The sequence below is a fragment of the Phyllosticta citribraziliensis genome (assembly GCF_038025025.1).
Source record: "Phyllosticta citribraziliensis strain CPC 17464 chromosome Unknown J3D65scaffold_7, whole genome shotgun sequence".
In the NCBI taxonomy this organism is placed as follows: domain Eukaryota; kingdom Fungi; phylum Ascomycota; class Dothideomycetes; order Botryosphaeriales; family Phyllostictaceae; genus Phyllosticta; species Phyllosticta citribraziliensis.
The window spans coordinates 977401-995931 of NW_027117344.1; the positions used below are offsets into that span (position 1 = coordinate 977401).

The window sequence follows — 18531 nt, forward strand, 5'->3', positions numbered from 1 at the left end:
TTTCCTGAGTGTTAGGGAAGCGCAAGCTGGCCGTTGTCAGCCTACAGGCGTTTGGTGTTTGGGTACACACAAGGATCCTGCGCGAGCGATACCAAATGGACCGGACTGTACAGTTCTCTTAGTACATATTTGCAGAATACACTGCCAATGCTCTGCTACGGCTGAAGTGCTGAAGATATGAGGGAAAGTAAGGCTGAGGCGCTTGCAGTAAACGATGGCTTTAACGAGCAGAGAAGCTATGGCGCTGAAGCGGCATGTGAGCCATGTCATTCAAATCGCACTAACGACGCTGAAATCATACTACCCGTGGTATGTAGCAAAGGACCCATTGAACTCCTGTAGTGCACCGTCCCACCATCAAGTCGTGAGGAAGAGAAATTAGACGAGAGAAGAACGGCAATGCCCATCTCAGAAAATGAATAGCGACCAGACCCTCAAAGGCTCCCCCGGGCCCACCACTGTAGCGGTCTTGTCGTGAATAAAGACGACGGGTACCTAACGGTGAGAGGAACCGAGAGGATCAGCATCCCTCTCTACGCCTTGAGCTTCTTGGAGACGGGCTTGGCGGGAGCCTCCTCGTCGTCTTCGTCGTCGTCTTCGTCGTCCTCGGAAGCCCTCTTGAAACCGGCAGCAGCGCCCTTCTGAACCATTTCGAGGAACTCGGCCTCGGTTACGGTGTCGATGTCCATCTTGGCAATCTGATCCAGCTTCTTTTGGCCGGGCTTGCTCCCGATGACGACGATGGTGCAGTCCTTGTTGACTCCAGACGGGGTCGTGGCACCGGCAGCTTGGGCCAGGTCTTGAGCTTCCTTGCGAGTCATCAAGAGAAGCGTGCCGGTGAAGGCAACAACCTCGTCCTTGAGGGCATTCTTGGTAGCTTCAGGAACCGTGGGAGCGTCGTCCTCGTCTTCGCCGTCGGCAGTACCCTTGGTCTTGGTGGACTTCTTGGCCCTGGCGGCAGCCTTTGGCTTGGAAACTGTGATGGTGCCGCCGACGATTTGGTACTCATCAACGCGGACACTTTCCTCGGAGGATTTGGCGCATTCATCGGCGCAGGCCTTGGATGCACATACGTCGATGACGGACGAGTCTTCCTCGGACACGACGACGTAGACCTTGGTGGAGGGCATTTTGACAGCTTGAGTTGAGGATTTGTAGTTTGAGGGGTGTGGATTTGGTATCAGTCTTGGTCGAGCTTGAGGAGAATTGGAAGGCTGGTCTGCTGAAGTCTGTTGAGCATTAGTTCCAGCCGTGCAGCAGAAGCACATGGAGCTGACGAACCTCGTGTGAAGGTGACCGGATTGGAGGGTAGGGTGGAAGAGAGGAGTCTGGTGGTGATGGTCGTGGAAGAGGACGACAGAAGGTCAGGTTTTAAGTAGGAAACACGTCTTGGTGAAGGAGACGCGCTGAAGGAGCATACAGCAGGCAGCAGACCCGAAACGGACTAGCCTCAGGCTGCAAGACGCGATCGCGTCGGCACTTTCAGAGCGCCAAGGCACGTGCACCCTCTGGATGAAGAGGTCCGTGCACGGCCTGGGTGTCTGTGGCCGTCTGGGCTGTCTGTCTTCTGCTCGCTGTGGGTCGGGTTGCTCGAGACAGCAATCCAACCATACGACCTCCCAAACCTCGTCTTCTCGAGCGCACGGCAGCCTGCCTCGGAGATTCCGATCGCGTCTGCAGACTGCACTCACCCGCTCGTCACACCCTGCTCAGCCATGTCTGAAAGCGATCATCTTGACCTCGTTGCAGCTGTACGCGCTCGCTCCTGTTCCCGTGTAAGCACACCTGAAATTACAAGCCGTCTGACGCCTCTTAGCTGCTTACAAACCTACGCAATGCCAAAGCCACCCTGGGAGAAGACAGCCCTCGCTATCGGGAACTCAAAGCCATGGTTGACGATCACATTGCCAACGCCGCCATTGCTTCCTCGGAACCCAAGTCGACAGAGCAGTCGACCCCTGACCAGAACCAGCAAACCAACTCGTTCAATCTCGCCTTTCGACCCCGCCGCCAGGGCTCGGGCTTTGGTCAATGATGTCTTTTATCAATTACGAGTATTGGCCGCCGTGCACAGCGGAAACTAAGGAGTAGTCCAGCGTAGTCCTTCGACGTGCCCTCAAGGCACCAGGGGGAAAGCAGAAGCTCGAAAGCATCGTAGAATGAAGTCGTTCGAGACCGCACATCGTCTCCGGGTCGAACGCGGTTCAAAACCAAGCCCGCCGTTGGCACAGGCAGGGAAACCAGACCAAGAAGAAAAATGAAGCTGGCGGCGGGACGGAAGAAGAAATTTACACTTGAACTCCGTGCAATGCTGGTATCCCCCGAAAGCAATCAGAAGGCAGTCCTCCAACCAAGCGCCACGACAGAGAGCCCGCTGGATCCACTCCCTCATCCGTGGCTAGCTCCCTTGCAGCCACGCGTGGTCCTCGGTTGCTCAGCTCTTTATCAAAACCCAACATGGCATTTTTTATGACGCCGCTTCTCCAATCCCAAGCCCAACTGGCCCACCCCCTGATTTAGAAAGATGACAAGAATTCATGCACTCGTCCGTTTGTCTCTTGAACGACATTAGGAAGCCACGCCTCGGCTTTGTTCGTAGAATCTTTACTTTCGTGTCCTCGCGTCTTTACTTTGCCGTCGTATCCACAGTCGCTAAATTACGCATTCAAACGTCGTCGAGGAGTTGGTTTGAGTTTGCTCGTTTCCACGCAAAACGGGCATTCAGTCGATGAGCGGCTTCGTAGCACCTCCGACTATAGCCATGCCCAGGGCGGCGAGGCCGTTTGGTTCACTAGCTCTGACCACATGTGCCGCAGGAAGCATAGGGTTGTCTGGGCTGACGTGCGCAGCGTCCTTGGCTGCTTGCTCGATGGCCTCCATCTCTTGCTTACACCCGGCGTGGTCGAACGGGCAAACAACAATTGGTTGCCGCAGCAGAATGTCTTTGGCCGATGACATGGTTGCCTTTGTTCGTCAGTACCGCCCATCTGCTACCAAAACGTCAAAACCTCGACTTACTTTCACCGTGAGATAATACTCAATCTTGTAGAGAGTTCCAGTCGTCGTGAATCCGCTGACGGCGTATCTGGGAAATCTCGAGTTTCCTCGTGGCAAGATGCCCTCGTTGTCTCTGTAGTCTTTTGCCGGAAACATGAGGCCCAGGTTTGTGAAGTAGCCGGCCTCGGGCATCCGCACGCCAACCGCCTGGGTGGTCTTTGTTAGGCACTTAACCTTCCTGGTGGGCTCGTCCCCCTCGTGGTTGTACACAATCTCTTCGTCTATTCCCACCGTGATTTTCTGAATCGTGACCTTTCTTGCCTTGGCCATCCAATCTGGATTGGGCGACAGTTTGATATATACGCTGACCGGGTCGAGGGGACCGTATGACCATCGCGGTAATGAGATTCCAAGAGTCACCAAGTGATCCGAGACGCGCTCGGCAGACTCTGGCCTGTTGTACATGCCAAACGTTGAAAGAGTGTCGTAACGTTGGATTGGGACGGGAAACGGGTACTTTCGCTGCTCCTGTGCACCTTGTTGGACAGTGACGACCAGCTCGTAAAAGGTCTCGGCGGTTCGACTGGGCAACTGTAGACTCGCGGGTGGTACTCGACGGGCGATTTCTTCACCTCCACGTCCGTATGGGATGAAGATGACAAAGGGCAAGTCCATTGCGAATATTTCTACCGCTTCGCGACCGAGTGGAGCTCGATACAGAAGCATTTCTTTCCCCACAATGTCGGTAATCTCCTTGCGCGGGGCTGCGAGGTGCTTCTTGGTCACCGAATCGGCGGCGGGGTGTATGCTCTCGCGACGCTGCAGAGCGATGGTGACGAGCGATATGGTAAGGGGCTTGGTGATGCCTAGAGCAGGTCTGATCTCGACTTTGCCCTCTATTCGCGGCTGTTGAGCACATGGTTAGCTGGCGAGGTACACTCATTGTAGCACAGCTTTCCCGCACACGCCAGAAAGCTTGTGACGCTGGGCGTCGACATACCAATGTCGCCGAGATGCCTGGATAGCCGACCAAGAAATTGCTGTTTGGCGGGCCAGACACGCGCACGAGAGCCGACATGGCTGCGGTCTAGTTGTCAGTGGTCGGGCGCTGGCCAGCGGTGGGAGCCGCATGGGGAGACGGCTCTGCGCGCGACAGCAGCCCAAGCTCCAAGGCCGACAAACGAAGGCTTCTGTGGGTGGGAGGGGCCGCGGGCAGGCAGCAAGGCAGGCGCAGCGGGACGAGGCAACGGCGGGGGATGGAGCAAAAGCCGACGGAAGCGAGGCTGGAGATGGGAAATGAAGAGATTCGGCAGGCGAGGGCGAGCGGCGGCGGCGGTGGAGAGGTGGTGGTTGGTGGGTGGTGGTAGGGTAGCGGAGCGGAGCGGTGCGGTGCGGTGCGGCAGGCTGCGGCGGCACCGCGTCGGGTGGTAGTGGTGAGGTGGTGGTAGGAGTGGACGGAGGGCGAGGTGACGATGAGGTGGGAGGAGGGAGTGGTGGTGTTTGAGCTGCGGACAGCGGTTTCAAGGACGTCCAGGTTGTGGTTCGGGAGCGGAGGTGAGCATATGTGGCGTCTGACGGCGTCCAACCTTGAGCACTCCCTCAGCACCGCAGCAAGTGGAAAGGAAGCGGAGCGGGTTGCTTGGGGACGGGTGCAGGGACTGCCTGACAGCACGAGGGACCAAGAGAGCCACCGACCCGGCGACCAGACACTGCCTGCTCCGCTGCACAGGCAGGGCGCGCCGCCCGCTGCCCCGTGGGCGAGAATGCCACGGACTGGACTCCCCCACGGCAGTCTCTCTCTCCCAGCCCGACGTCACCTCTCCCTCCCTCTACCATGTCCGTTACAGTGAGTCGACCACCTCGGTCCCTGTTGCGTCTTGGTCTTCACTTGTACTGACGCGTCCAGCTTCACACCGACCGCGGCGACCTCAAAATCGAGGTCTTTTGCGAAAGCGTCCCCAAGACCGCCGAAGTACGTACCTACCTTCTCACCTTGCCTTTGACCCCATTCGACGCGCATGCCATGCTGACGCCTGTTCCGCAGAATTTTCTCGCGCTTTGCGCTTCTGGCCAGTATGACGGCTCGCCCTTCCATCGCCTGATCCCCTCCTTCATGATCCAGACCGGCAGTCCTGCATCAGACCCCAAGTCCAAGTCCTCCCTCTCCATCTACACCACCCCGGACCGTCTCTTTGAAGATGAAATCAAACCTGCACTGCGCCACAACTCGCGCGGTATCGTGAGCATGGCGAACAAGGGCCCCGATACCAATGGCAGCCAATTCTTCATATGCCTGGCCCCGGCGCCGCACCTCGATGGCAAAAATACCGTCTTTGGACGAGTCATCCATGGCGACGACGTCCTGGATGAGCTGGAAGCCCTGGAAGTAGACAAGAAACACCGACCCAAGGATAAGGTGGTCATCAAAAATGTCACGATCCACGCCAATCCTCTGGCCAGCTAGAAAAAATGTCTCGCGCCTTGTGAGGCAATGGCACGGATCGTCGTGCAACAGCCCGACTGCAAAAACATCTCTTGTACTAGCCACGGCAGGATGCTGAGGTCAAGACTATCGTCTGAGTGGGCGAGCGTTTGCAATATTCTGGCTTGTCCCTTGTAGAGCCGCCTCAAAAGTACGGACAACCCACGCTAGTTGCGACAGGGCCACGCAATCGAGGCCCAAAGCAAGAAAAGAGAGAGCATTCACCTGGTCTCCGTCTTCTGCTTAGAAGCAGCCCTGCAATGAGGCTCAGCGGCTACCCTGTATAGCACACGTCTCAGTTGCGGCGACTACTCTAGCCAGGTTCTCCGCCACTGACCGCGTCGGGCTGTCTGACACCCAAGGCACCGTGAAACACTGCGTCGAAACAATTCCACACGCTACAGAGCTGCTGTTGCCGGGCCAAGGTCCTTGGGCACCTGCCAGCCAGGCTGATCGGTAGACACAGAAAAGGCACGGAGTTGGGCCTCTGGCATATGGATACAAGGTCTAATCTATCTACTATCGTCTGTCAACGCCATTATGGTCAATGCAAAGCTTCAGTTCGACACTTATTATCTAGCAGTGAGTATTATGTCCGTCCTGGTCTTTAGGTCTCGCTCGGTTTCGCCTTGCGGGACTTGGATTTCTTCCCTTTCGAAGCTTGCTCTTCCTTCTCCAGATCTTTCGCTGCCTTGGCTTTCCGGACGAGATCCTCTAGAGCCGCAAGCTCCTCCTTCTGCTTCTTCGCCTTGTCCTGTTCCTCTCCTCGCTTCTTGCCCTGCGCCCGTTTCAAAGCACCCTGCGCCTCGAGTTCCTCTATCGTCTTTTCGCTGGCCTTCCAGAGCCCCTGCTGCACTTGCTCATCGTCAATCTCACTCCTCATGTACTTGATCTCCCTGCATTCCTTCAGGTACTTTCCTCCCGAATCGCGACCCAGCATATCGTCCATGGCAGCCCACAAGTACGTTTGAGCGCCTTGCTCGGGGCTCTTAAGAACCAACCACCACATTGGCCAGGTAATCAGGTAGAGCGCCAGCCCCCATAGGGTCCCGAAAGTCAAGTATCTCCGCATGCCCGGTGTCCTTGTGAATCCCGGGTCGATTACGAATACGCGTGCGGACATAGGAAATTGATCCGGCCTTTTCCACGAAGACAGGTGCTTCTGGAAGGCGGACGCGAATGTCATGAGTGCGAGCTTCGAAGTGGCGTCGGCGGAAGTTGCTTCAAAAGCCACAGTCTCCTTGGGCTTGCCCTTCCTTGACTTGCTCTTTCCGGTTTTCTTGTCTCCCTCGGCATCGCGCTTAAAGTCTGGAAGTTGTCCGCCCATATAGTTGCTGCAAGTGCTAAACATTATCCGAATGTCCCGGTCTGGGGGTTGAGAACGCAAAGCGGGGCTGAGGATGCTGAGGAGGTGGAAGTTTGCCAGGTAGTTGACGCCCCAGCTTTCCTCCAGGCCATCCTCAGTCACTTTGACCCGAGCACCCTTGGGCGTGAACGTGTTGGCGCAGAAGATGATCATGTCCAATCGGCGCGCGGGTATATTGTCGATCCATTTCGTGGCAAACTTGCGAACACTGTGGAGAGAGGCAAGGTCGACGTGTTCGGCAGTAATGAGTTGGTTGTTCGTCTGCTCGCGCAAATCCTCGATGTAATCCACCAAGAACGGATCGGAAAGCTCGTGCTGGGTCAACAAGACTAGGTGGGCTCCACGGAGGGCGAGTTCACGGGCAACTTGTGCTCCTATTCCAGATGTTCCGCCCTGGAACTCCGAATTAGCACGCTTGGGACCACTTTGTGAGTTAGGGCGTGACCTACCGTCAACAAGACGACTTTCGCATGCATCTTCCGCTCAGAGGTGTTCACACTTCCACCAAAGTACCTCTTGAGCGCGTACAAGACGAGCAGCCATGGTAGGAGTTTGATGGCGGTCCATGCGTACGGTATGCTGCCAATGCCATCGAAAACGACCTGAGTGGCGATAGGAACAGGCATTGCTGCTGAGAAAAGGTGATGGTGCCCCAGACGAGTGGCTCACGCCGAAGAGCACATACGCACGCCAAGGGGTTCCTGGGGCTAAACCGGAAAAGGAACGCTCCAACGGCCTCGCGCTCAACTGAAGGTGGTTGGTCCAACCGTGACTGCACGAGATTGGATGAGATGGAAGCCTTGTCAACCGAAGCACGGGCTAGAGGATATTCAACGGAACCAATAGCTGGCCAACAACTCTGCTCAATTGGGCTGCTTGGTTCTCTCCGCTGCGAGGTCCGTTCATCACCTCCACCGCAGTCGTTCTGCCGGCAGATCTTATCTCGGGACGATCTTGATCTTGACCGCCCTGAGGTGGAGCTCTGACTCTCCACCCACTGACCCCCGGGCCGTCCAGAAGCCACCCTCCGCTCCGGCTTGCTGGCGTCATCGGATTGCTCTACCGTACTTCATCAACACCACAGTCCCGCCTCTCTTCCGCGCAACCTTTTCATCGCAACTTTCATCTCAATTGCACGTACGACTTCTAAGATGGTGCTGGAGGAAGCTTCCTCGGGCGGAATGCCCGAAGGCTCAGACACCTCGGAACAAGCAGGCAATCCTCCTCAAGGCCGTTACAACCTCGACCCCAGCAAGTTCCCTAAGCCCATGGACCTTTTCCCTTTCCGTTCATCCACGGAACCGTGGCTGAACAAGACGGCGCACGATATCCAATTGTACACGGCACACTGGGCAGGGCTCCTCGGTCGACCACCCACACAAACAGAGATGGAGGCTTACTCCTACCACCTCGCGGACAAGAATCGAATCGCGATGAACGGCACACAACTGGGTGTTTATTGGGGCTTCTGGCGCACATGGGCCACGCGCAAAGAGTGCAACTGGCCATTTATCCAACCGTACAAGAAGTATCCCGATTTCAACCCAAACAAATTCTGGTGGCTTGAAGGACAACAAGCACTCCTTACTCGCCATTTTTTTCGTCTCGCAGCATGGAGTTTATGGGGATCGGTCCTGGGCTGGTTCCTCTTCGACAACTACGGCTCCGTCCGCGCCGTCAGGGCAATGTTGCGGGATGATCGGTTAAAGGCCTTCGAAGAGGCACGGGAGCGAAATAGGAAGCTTCAAGCGCAAAAGCAGGCGGCCAGTGGTCCTCGCCCTTCACCGGCGGCGGTCAATGTGCGGGGACAGGGAGACGACGGGTCCTATGGGTCTTCGACTGGCGAAGGCTGGTCATTCTCCGGTTCGGGTGGCTTCAGTGGAGAAGGCCAAGCTTCGACGCGTCAGGCTAGCCAGTGGTCTACGAGTCCCGCTCCGGACCCTGTTCCTCAAGACGATGCCTCGCCGACTGGGGGCTTGGGTCTGTGGGACGACAGCAGTCAGTCAGCATCTACGGGGTCCTCATGGGATCGGGTCAGACAGCAGTCGGCGCCCACGAGACCGACAGCTCAGCCTCCGAAGTCGACATCTTCAGAGAGCGACTGGATTTCTCCAGAGGCATCATCACAGCAGCCGCAGCAGAAATTGGGAGCATGGGATAAAATCCGACAGCAAAATCAACAAGAGACAGCACCGCAGCAGAAGAATGACGATGACAGTTGGTGGAAATAGTCGAGATGGCATGTTTGGCAGTGTCCATCCACAAGGCGGCGAGCGAGCAGCACCAAAGGTATGGTAGTAAGCTATGTACGTCGGTAGTGATGGTGGTGATGGTGGCGGGCTCGGGACGGAGCGGGAGGCACAGCGGAGGAGGGATTGGAACGGAGCAACTGGCATGGACCCTGGTCGACAAGGTGGTGGACGAAGTCTTGTACAGCAAAGGCGCGCGCGATCTAAAAAGCAAGTGCGGTCAGATCGACGGCGAGGCAGAGATAAGGTTGCGGAGAATACGACGGGCGATGCGATGTGATGGGCCGCAATGTCTTGGTTGTGTCGTGTGAGGGTTGAGATCAATGGTGGTTTCGACTTGGGGCGCGGCCGTGGCTAGCGCAGAGGAGAGGTGAGGTGACAGCCAGGGACCAGACTAAAATAGGGTCTGGCTGGTTGGTTGGTTGGTTGGTTGGTTGTATGGTTGCATGGCGGCTGAAGCTGTACATACGGTACTGAACAATGCAGTCCAACCCGACGCGTACCTGATGATGGATGGTTGCAGGGGCCGTGGTTGGCCGGCGACTCGAGTGAAACAAACGGACCGCACCGAACGACCAAGAGAAGGGCGCTGGTGTTGTACATACTGTACTCGTCCCTGCTCTGCTCTGCTCTGCTCTGCTCGTCTTTGTTATTCTGGTCATTATTCCTCGTCACCGCCATGACCACCCGACCTCAGACTGACTGCCGTGGAGGCGCAATTTCCCACGCCCGTCCCGGCCAATGGGCGAGCGCGCGGCCTTGGGCCTGTTCCTGTGCTTAGCCGTCCGACAAAGAGTGTTCAGGCCCTCACGTCGCCTCTCCTCCTCGTCCCAACTCACGTCAACCTTGCTTGCTTGTCACAAGGCTGCTCCCGTCCATCGCTTCCTCACTCACAGTATTTTCCTTTACTCTGCCGCCCCAGGCGTCTCGTCTCGCCTCGGCGCATCCTGTCCTGTCTTGTCCTTCTCCTCCGCTCTCTTCTCTCCCGGTCTTCCTTCCTCTCTCTGCACTCTGCCTTCCTTCGGCTCCTTCCAACCTTAGCAAACGCCTCCCGACACCCCCATCACCATAACAACAACCCGTCCTTCTTTTCTACCCGAAACTCAACTCCACTTCTACTCGACAACCCCCGCGGCATGGATCTTTGAGACCCCCACTGTCCCTCCGTTTGCTCGACCATTGATCGACCTGCTCGGCCCAGCAACTCGCTCCGCTCCACCTCCTGTGCCAATTGCTGCTGCGCGTCGCCAACCGGCGCTGCCAGCCACGAGAGGCCAGCGCCATGTCGCCGCCTTTGAAGACGGCCCTCGCCCTCCTTCTGGCCCTCGCCGCGATCTTGTTGCCTTCCGTCTCCGCCGCAGACTCGTGCATATCACTGGCCGGGTCGACCCAATGCTCAGCTTTCAGTTCGGCACACATATCAACTGATTCCACCTTGACCGGCCTCTTGTCAGTTGCTACCTCTCGTCCCGTCTCTCTCAGCGCTGACCCTCAATCAGCCCATTTCTCAGCTACGTATCCGACAGGGCCTCGTTCGACCGCTACCTGTCTTCTTACGTCAATTCTAGTTTCGTCGAGCAGAGGTACCGACCGTTTGTCACCTATGCTCAATCGCCAAGATGCTGACCGACTCGTAGATATGTCAACCTGTTGGGTTGCACCAAAGTTAATCTTGATAACACAACAGACCTTTACGCGAGGTACACGACTAGCGTATTGTGCAATGCCATAGTACAGAATTCTCTCACGCCCTGCAATTTGACTTCTCAGCAGTCGCGTCCGCTGTGCGCCGATACCTGCGTTTGTCCCCCTGCCAAGACCCTCATCTGGCCCCCAAGTTCCTAACTGGTCGCAGGCCGATTATGCCATCAGCGAACAGGAGATTGTCGCGACTCCTCAGATATGCTCGTCCAACAGCTCCGAAGTCAATAGCCAGATCCGCGCCGATTTCACCAATTGCGCCCTGCCAGCCGACTCCTTGAGTGGTTCGTGTATTTCCGGTGTGGAGAATGAGCCGGACGACTGCGGATATTCCAGCAATCTTGAGGGATTGTGTGGTTTTTGCGCGACGAGCTCTCCAAACGCGACCGACTCCTGTTGTGTCAACTCTGACGTAAACAATCGCTGCAAAAACGTCCGCCTGCCCACAACGACTTCGCTTCCGCCTCTTTTCACGACCACAGCAACTGCGAGTCCAACCGCCGGAGCCCACAATGCTACGAGTGACGGAAGCGGGCTATCTGGAGGGAAGATTGCCGGCATAGTCATTGGATCGGTTGTCGGAGCTGCGGTCCTCGTTGGTCTCGTCATCTTTGCATGTGTGTACATGAGGCGGAGACGAGATGCGAGCCAGACCAGCAGCGTTTTCAATCTGCCAGCTCCTTCCCGATCAGCCGTCGCCGGTCCCGCCATGTCCTACACCGATGGGGCGCCATCAGCGGTCCCTGTCCCCCCTCCCACCGGGCGCGTCGCTCGCATGTCTGCCCTCGAAACCAGATCCAATACGGAGCCTTACACAAGTAGCGACCACGGAGCCGCTGCGTACAATTATGAATCCAACACGAGCAGTCCCCAGTCAATGGTCGCGGCCGGTCGGCTTCCCAAACGCCGGGGTTCCCTCTCCAGTTCATCGAGGCTCGGCATTGCGGAAGAGGCTCAGTCCCCGGATCAAAGAGATGCTGGTGGCGAGCCATCGTCCCCCGAGTACGACAGCGGCCAATCGGAGCAGTTGGCCTTCTTCAAAGACTATTACTCGCAGGACGAGATTCGACCTGGTGATTTGGTCGCCGTGCTTTGGGCCTATCAACCTCGCGCCAACGACGAGTTCGAGCTTGAACGGGGTGAAATGATCAAAATCATTGGCATTTGGGATGATGGCTGGGCGACAGGCTTGAAGGTCGCCGACAGCGCAGAAGACTGGGACTCGCGAAGGAAAATGCAAAGGGACAGCGGCATGTCAAGCGGAACTCAGCAGAGACCGCTGAACACCGTTGGTGATGTCAAGGCTTTCCCTGTATGTTCACTCTCGCGGTTGAATAGCAGAGGCTGGAATTTGCTAACCCGGACAATAGCTTGTATGTGTTTGCTTGCCTCAGCACTGGCGCAGAACCATCGATGGTGAAGACGGAGCCTCCGCTCCGTAACTCCTTTGATTTCCACCTTCGGGTTACCTTGCATCTCAGGCGGAATAATATGATGCGGTAACGATGAAGTCTTACGCCGATTCGGATTTTCTCGACGCAGACCATGGCCACCAACGAGCCGCACTACGGACAGGTTTGTATGTTGGTATTTCAAAGACGCCATCGATCCATCTCGTTTGCGCTCTCTGCTCTTTGGCTTTCTCTCTTTCCGTTGTTTGTTCGATACCCCACGTTGCTGCCCGAATTCGATTCAGTCCTGTTGTTCAGGCGTCGCATGGCGCATGATTTTTTCTCTTGACCACTTGCATTTTTGCCTCTTTGTTTCATGGGAATGATGCATTCCTGGGATTGGCATATAGAAGCATCCCCGTTAATGCTAGCAACCTGGTTAGCGCTCCGCCATCCTGCGCGGTTACGCGCTCGCAACACGAAACACGTGCCGACTTTTTTCCCTTTTTTTTTCCCCCCCTTGTCGTCACGGACGATTTTTATTCCGCCTGTTGGACAAAACAAATTCGACGGCTTCGTCCGAGTACTGCTGGGATGAACACAGCTTTGTTGGTTGCCTGTTTGTCAAGATGCCGTCTCAGCCATCTTGTTTGCCACATCATCAGCGCGGGCCGCGCCACTGCGATTGGCTGCCGGGCTGGAGATTTTCCTGCAATTCTTTTTTTGACGTCTTGAGCTGGACACATGGATGCATCGGGGAAGCATTGGTACGTGCGAGCTAAGCGTTGACCGTTTCCTTGTCAGAAGACGGCTTTGGTGTCGATCAAGTTTGAGGATGGACGGATGGGTGCACAGTTGCAATGCTCTGGTCGCGCGCCTTTCAGACGGCGTCGCTGCGAAGCGAATGTTAAGATAGCTTGGAGACTGGAATTGTACAGAAGTCCAAAAGAAAGAGCATCTCCTTGGCGGGTCGACGCGCATTCTTGGTCGGCGGCTGAGTGGTAGCTGAATAGGACTGCTAAAATAAGACTACTGTTTACGAGCTGGAGCCGTCGGACCAAAGTTGCTTTCGCTCGCGATCTCCGTGTCGAAGTTTTCCCTACTAATCTTGTCGTGGCGCACGGCGGGTCAGCCAGCGACGTCACTGAGCGGGAGGTGCTCTCATGCATCTATTACGACGCGTTGTCTTTCGCGTCGCGTAGCACATTGCCTTGCGTCGCTCGCGCCCCACACCGTCTCGGCCTCCCTGCCTGGTGTCTCCTCAAACTCTTGTCCTTGCTTGCTCAGGAAAGTGCGTGTGGCTCCTTGGTAAACCAAACAAGTCTTCGACTATGTCTGCCAGTTCGAGGGCATTAATGAGTTCCGGGGCAGGGTGCATATTCTCCATCAGACACGAGTTACTCAATCCAGCAGCGCACGAGGTGAAATACTAACAGCTCTTGCTCTATGGCAGCTATTTCTTGTATCAGAGAGGAGATGGGTCTATCCCGGGTATATTACAGACAAATGCCGTTTGAAAGAGAAAAAAGAACAAAAAAAAAAGGCAATCCTGCTCCGCAGCAACTGGGAGAGAAAAGACCCCTCGCAGGCCAGCCGCTTCAAGACAGGGGTTTGTCTTCTTTTTAAAAACGAGGAAATCCGATCGCAGATGACGAAGATACCCCGGGACCAAGTTGTCGCTGCGAAAGCATGCGACGGTACACGCCAAAACGCCGGCGCTGGACACAAACGCCGTATACAGCGACTTGAGGTAGTCGTCCTGATCCTCCGTCTTGTTATACAAATGAAAAACCCCGACCGACCTAGTCCGAGAGTTGGAGCATTTGCCCGGTCTGTCTCAACCGGGCCAGAGACGCCGCTTCGCAGTGACTGTTGAAACAGGAAAAACGTAGAGACTGAAGTGAAATGGAGTCGGTAAACGGCTTTAAGCGGGGCTCGTCTCGGTGCCCTCGCTACCGCCGTTCACAAGTTCCTTGATCTTGCTTGCGACTGCCGTAGGGTATCCGCGCGAAAGTCCCTCCTTGACAACATCCATGGCACCCGAACGGTCTTGTACTGCCAACAAGGCTTTGGTCATGGCCTCGTAAGTGCTCGGCTCGCGCTTCTCCATTGGCACGGAGGAGTAAATCTTTCGGGCCTTGTCGATGTCCTGGGTCATTGCCCAACCGTGAATCAGAGAGTTTGCGATGTAGGGAGTCAACTCTACGTTGCGCCGTTTCATGTCCTCGAGATACTCTTCAGTGGCTTGGATGTTGTGATTGGCAACCATAGCCTCATACAACGCCTGGTAGAGACAGGCCTGTGGAGCGACCTTCCGCTCGGCAATTGCGCTGTCGAACAAGCCTTTCGCCCCTTCCATGTCGTGAAGAACGCAACCTTTGGCGTGGATCAAGGAGGCGTAGTGCACCGCTTCGGGTTGCTGGCCAGCTGCATGAATCTGATTCAAGACAGCCTCGGCGGCTTCCATGTTCACGGGCTCCAGAGTAGCGTGGGTGTCGACAAGAAGCTTGTATGTGTGCGCAGTAGGCTCAATTCCCTTGGAGCGCATTCGCTCATAGTAGTTGAGCACCTTGCTGCGATCGCGCTTGGTTGCGAGGAAAAATTGCATCATGCTGTGGTACGGGGCGGGTCGAGGCTTGTAGTTTGGCATGCTCTCCATCTCTTCGAAGAGCTCCTCCGCAAACCTCTCGTCACTCACTCGGCACAGAGCGTTGACAACAGTACCGTAAGTGACGCTGGTGGGCCTGATACCAAGGTTGCGCATCTCCTGGAAGAAAAAGAGGCAGTCGTCGATCCTTCGCGCCTTACCAAGCTTTCCGATCAACGCATTGTACAAGAAGGACGATGGCTCAACTCCCTCGGACTTGGCACGATGGAAAATCTTCACAGCCTCAGATGCCTCGTCGAAGGTCTTGGTCGACTCCTTGAGCGTGGTGATGTACAATCCAAAAGTGTTTGCCGATGGAGCCGCTCCCATGTCTAGCAGCTCTTGGTGGAACCGTTCGGCCATGTGTCGGTCGCCGGTTTGAAGACAAGCTGCAACCATGGCATCGAGAATCGTGATCCAGCCGTGCTTGACGATGCGGTGTTGCGGCTGGAAGGGTACATCCTGTCTTGCAGCATTGAGGACTTCTTGAGCGACACGCATGCGTCCATCCTTGGCCGCAGCGGCAATCAGCTTGGAGTAAGTAAAATAGCGGGGATGTCTGCCAACGCGGCGCATGTTCTTGAACTTCACCAACGCTTCGTTGAGGCGAGACGCTGATCGGCCGGCGGGCTTGTCCAGAAGATCCGTAATGGCGACAGATCCCTTATTGTCAGTGTTCGCAGCGTAGGGGTCGTAGTTGTCCTCGTAGGCAGACATTGGCGTCATTGGAGCAGGGGCGTAGCTCGGGAAGACAGCCGGCTGGAACATCATGGTCGGGTAGCGGTACGTCTGCCAGCGTTGAGCCAAATCGGGACGCTCAAGCTTCAGGAGAACCTTTTCGACCAAGTGGGTGTACTTGTCAAGAGGGATACCGTAGGACATCAAGACCTCGAGAATGTGAGAGAAACGGGCTTGGTTCGCAACATCGGGCGCCGAGGTACGAAGAATCATACCAGCCTGAACTTGCATCAAAAGTTGTAAGTCTTCCCATCCGAGTTGCGCCACACCTTCAGGACCAATGCCAGCGAGCAGGTGAGTTGCCACCGATGGGACAAGACCACCATTCTCGACCATGGTCCAGAGCAGGTCCATACTTGGCTTGGCAGCAACGGCGATGCCCCTCTTGATCATGAAGTGGCCCATAACCTCGATAGATTCGTCAATCTGTTCCACAATCTCCGTGCTCGCCGGGCTGGATCCACTGAAGGAGTCGCGGATCCGCGCAAACATCGCACGGCTCTGTGAGATGCCACGCTCGGCAAGTCCGCTTCCAATGAGAGCTACTGCGTACATGGTGGCAGGCTCGATAAGCGATGGCGTCGCGGGTGCTGTCTCGACGATTTCCCAAAACTGCTGAGCGGCCTCTGTGTTCCCGTTGCGAACATGCATGGCAACCATGGCAATTGCGGGGATCGTCGTATCTGTGGACTGTGGAATGCTTTCCCATGCTTCGGTTGCAATGTCGGTCTTGTTCTGATCCGCAGCTCTGACGCAAATAGCAGCCATGGCAATTATCCGTGCGGTTTTGCTCAGCTCGCCGCGGGCATGGGCGACTGCGACTTCGAAGGAGCCATTGTTCAGCCAAACGGGGATGAAGGCCTTCAGGCCCACGAGGTCACGGAGAGAAGTAAACCGCTCGGGCGTCGCAAGAGATTCTTGGAGCTTCGAGAGGAACTTGCGGCCCCCCTCCTCACGACCACAGATGATATAGGCCTTGATGACTGCGGCGTATACATCGTCATCTTTGCGGACAAGTTGGTTGTGGCCTTCGTCATTTGCAATCGCGAGAGCTTTGTACTCGTCGTAGCACTCGACCGAAGACCGCAGATCCCCGGAAGTAGCAAAGGCTTGAATCATGGGGGCGAACATCTCCGCCCGGGGAGGGACGTTGTGGGCTTCCATGTGGGTGTAGATTCTGACCATGTCCTCGACTTTGCCCATCTCAGCACATGCAGTGATGAGCTTCCTGTACGTGGTTTCCGAGAATACGGAGTCGGCTCGAACAGTTGAGGCCGTGTCGAACAGCTTGACCGCAACGTTCAGGGAGTCGTCCTCGAGCAAAATGGCGAAATCCGTTTCGTCGGATCGAAGCAGGAATTTCCCGTCTTCTTCCATACCGCCGAACCTTGTGCGCTTTTCTTCCAGGACCTTCTTCGACGACATGACCTCCAAAGATCGGACGGAAAGCAACTCGATCAAGGTGGCGTAGGTCGTCGCATCAGGTAGAACTCGGCGGCGCAACATGTCAGAGTACACGTCGAGAGCCTTGGGCACGACCTGGTGCCTGTGACGAGGCAAGTGGATGGCCGATACGAGAAGAGCATTGTATGCAGTCGCGGTGGGCTTGACGCCAGCGACCAGCATGCTCTCGAAAACGGCGGGGATTTCGGCATAGTGGTGGTTGTCTGCAAGCTTCTCCAGTTGGGCGGCGTAGGCTTCGGACTCGATGATCGACGACGGTGTTTGGCTGCTGGGAGCCGAAGACTTGGTCGAGGACGCCTTCAGCGAAGAAGTCGAGGGTGTGGCTGGAGACTTTGACCGAGATTCTTCGGCATTTACCTCTTCAGAAGCAGTTTGTGCCAAGTGATCCCCAGACTCGTTTTTCCGGCGCTCGATTTCGTTGTTGATGGCTTCGTCGATCTGGGCGAGTGCGTCGGCTTCGGCTTTGCCATTGACGACCTGCTTGAAGTCGTCGACGGCATTGGCGCTGTAGGATCTGTCCAGACCGCCGTGATTTGCGTTGGCATCGGCGTCGGCGTCTTGGGCAATTTTGGAAGAGTCGTCAGCCTCGACGACGCCCTCGGGAGTAGAGCCTTGAGGCTTCCATTCGATTCGCTTGGCGAATTGGAACTGCTGCCAATCCCGATTTTCCAACTTTTGATGCTTGTTCCAGGCCTCGAAGTAGGCAGCTAAGCCAGAATCATGGTGATCTGGATGTGCCGACTTGGCAGATGAGGTGCCGACAGAGTGGGCATTCTGGGCCTGGTGGGACTGGAGCTTGGAGAAGCGGCCGGAGACGTGACCAAAGTTTTGGGAGGCGTAGGAGGATTGAGAGGCGGCTACGACGGACTGAGCGTAACCGTGGGTAAAAGTTTTGGCGAGGCTAAGGCTTCGAAGGTTGAGGGTCTTGAAGACCATTTAGAAAGGTGAGGAACCCTTCAGCTCCAAAGGGTAAGCCTAGCAGGTGAGATTGTCAGCGATTGGATGCCTTTGGGGGCGCGGGTCATTGGGAGGGCGAACCTTGAGATTTAGGGGAGGAAAAGATGCAGGTTCATTTGGCGCCCACGAGCCGCCAAACAAACGCGCGTGTCAGAGGGGGGATCAAAGAGGTAGTGGCGAGAAGAAAAACGCGACGGATGAAAAAGCCCAAGCTTCGCGACAGGAACCGGGCCAAGCGAGGGTCTAACACAGGGTAGAGGGTAGAAGAGACACTGGAATGGCGCTTGAACAGACAAGCGGAAGAGAAGCAGCAATTGGGGTCGAGTAAGAGGGGGAGTTGAGGTCGAGGGTGGAGGAGGGGGAGGCTGAGGGAGGGAGAAAAAGAGAGAGAGTGAGGGTGACTGGTGACGGCAACGATGGAAACTAAACCAAACGGATCCTCGCGCGCTGCGGGCGATCACGGAGGCGGAGGACTGGAAGGGAAGGGAAGAGAAGGAGGCCGTCAGGTCGGCAGCTTCGGCACCGCCCCAGCCAAGCCC

At 56.2% G+C, this 18531-nt stretch overlaps 8 protein-coding genes across 8 annotated transcripts; 3 read left to right on the top strand and 5 right to left on the bottom strand.

Annotated features, from left to right (window-relative positions):
• Positions 1-2: 2 nt before the first annotated feature.
• Positions 3-401, bottom strand: J3D65DRAFT_402593 (uncharacterized protein). Its single transcript, XM_066795939.1, has one exon. The coding sequence runs from the start codon at positions 268-270 to the stop codon at positions 37-39; it is 234 nt and encodes a 77-aa protein (XP_066654490.1). The 5' UTR covers positions 271-401; the 3' UTR covers positions 3-36.
• On the bottom strand, positions 402-1448 carry J3D65DRAFT_402784 (uncharacterized protein). The gene is made up of 2 exons (XM_066795940.1): positions 1282-1448; positions 402-1229 (listed from the first exon to the last, which is right to left on the bottom strand). Exon 2 carries the CDS (start codon positions 1128-1130, stop codon positions 534-536), a length of 597 nt encoding a protein of 198 aa, XP_066654491.1. The 5' UTR covers positions 1131-1229; positions 1282-1448; the 3' UTR covers positions 402-533.
• Positions 1449-2556: 1108 nt separating this feature from the next.
• On the bottom strand, positions 2557-4272 carry J3D65DRAFT_402423 (arrestin domain conatining protein). Its single transcript, XM_066795937.1, has 3 exons — positions 3998-4272; positions 3019-3903; positions 2557-2964 (listed from the first exon to the last, which is right to left on the bottom strand). The coding sequence occupies exons 1-3, from the start codon at positions 4073-4075 to the stop codon at positions 2722-2724; spliced, it is 1206 nt and encodes a 401-aa protein (XP_066654492.1). The 5' UTR covers positions 4076-4272; the 3' UTR covers positions 2557-2721.
• A 358-nt stretch (positions 4273-4630) lies between these two features.
• On the top strand, positions 4631-5774 carry J3D65DRAFT_402350 (peptidyl-prolyl cis-trans isomerase-like protein-like 3). The gene is made up of 3 exons (XM_066795934.1): positions 4631-4843; positions 4904-4969; positions 5042-5774. Exons 1-3 carry the CDS (start codon positions 4832-4834, stop codon positions 5459-5461), a joined length of 498 nt encoding a protein of 165 aa, XP_066654493.1. The 5' UTR covers positions 4631-4831; the 3' UTR covers positions 5462-5774.
• Positions 5775-5962: 188 nt separating this feature from the next.
• On the bottom strand, positions 5963-7853 carry J3D65DRAFT_590544 (uncharacterized protein). The gene is made up of 2 exons (XM_066797788.1): positions 7295-7853; positions 5963-7238 (listed from the first exon to the last, which is right to left on the bottom strand). Exons 1-2 carry the CDS (start codon positions 7469-7471, stop codon positions 6087-6089), a joined length of 1329 nt encoding a protein of 442 aa, XP_066654494.1. The 5' UTR covers positions 7472-7853; the 3' UTR covers positions 5963-6086.
• J3D65DRAFT_402469 (uncharacterized protein) lies at positions 7734-9245 on the top strand. The gene has a single exon (XM_066795938.1). The coding sequence runs from the start codon at positions 7997-7999 to the stop codon at positions 9074-9076; it is 1080 nt and encodes a 359-aa protein (XP_066654495.1). The 5' UTR covers positions 7734-7996; the 3' UTR covers positions 9077-9245.
• Positions 9246-10076: 831 nt separating this feature from the next.
• Positions 10077-12400, top strand: J3D65DRAFT_402356 (SH3 domain-containing protein). The gene is made up of 5 exons (XM_066795935.1): positions 10077-10543; positions 10594-10677; positions 10732-10894; positions 10950-12107; positions 12166-12400. Exons 1-5 carry the CDS (start codon positions 10377-10379, stop codon positions 12235-12237), a joined length of 1644 nt encoding a protein of 547 aa, XP_066654496.1. The 5' UTR covers positions 10077-10376; the 3' UTR covers positions 12238-12400.
• A 1710-nt stretch (positions 12401-14110) lies between these two features.
• On the bottom strand, positions 14111-17971 carry J3D65DRAFT_659241 (uncharacterized protein; the record flags this gene model as incomplete). The annotated part of the gene is made up of 1 exon (XM_066802556.1): positions 14111-17971. One exon carries the CDS (start codon positions 17969-17971, stop codon positions 14111-14113), a length of 3861 nt encoding a protein of 1286 aa, XP_066654497.1.
• Between the last annotated feature and the right edge of the window lie 560 nt (positions 17972-18531).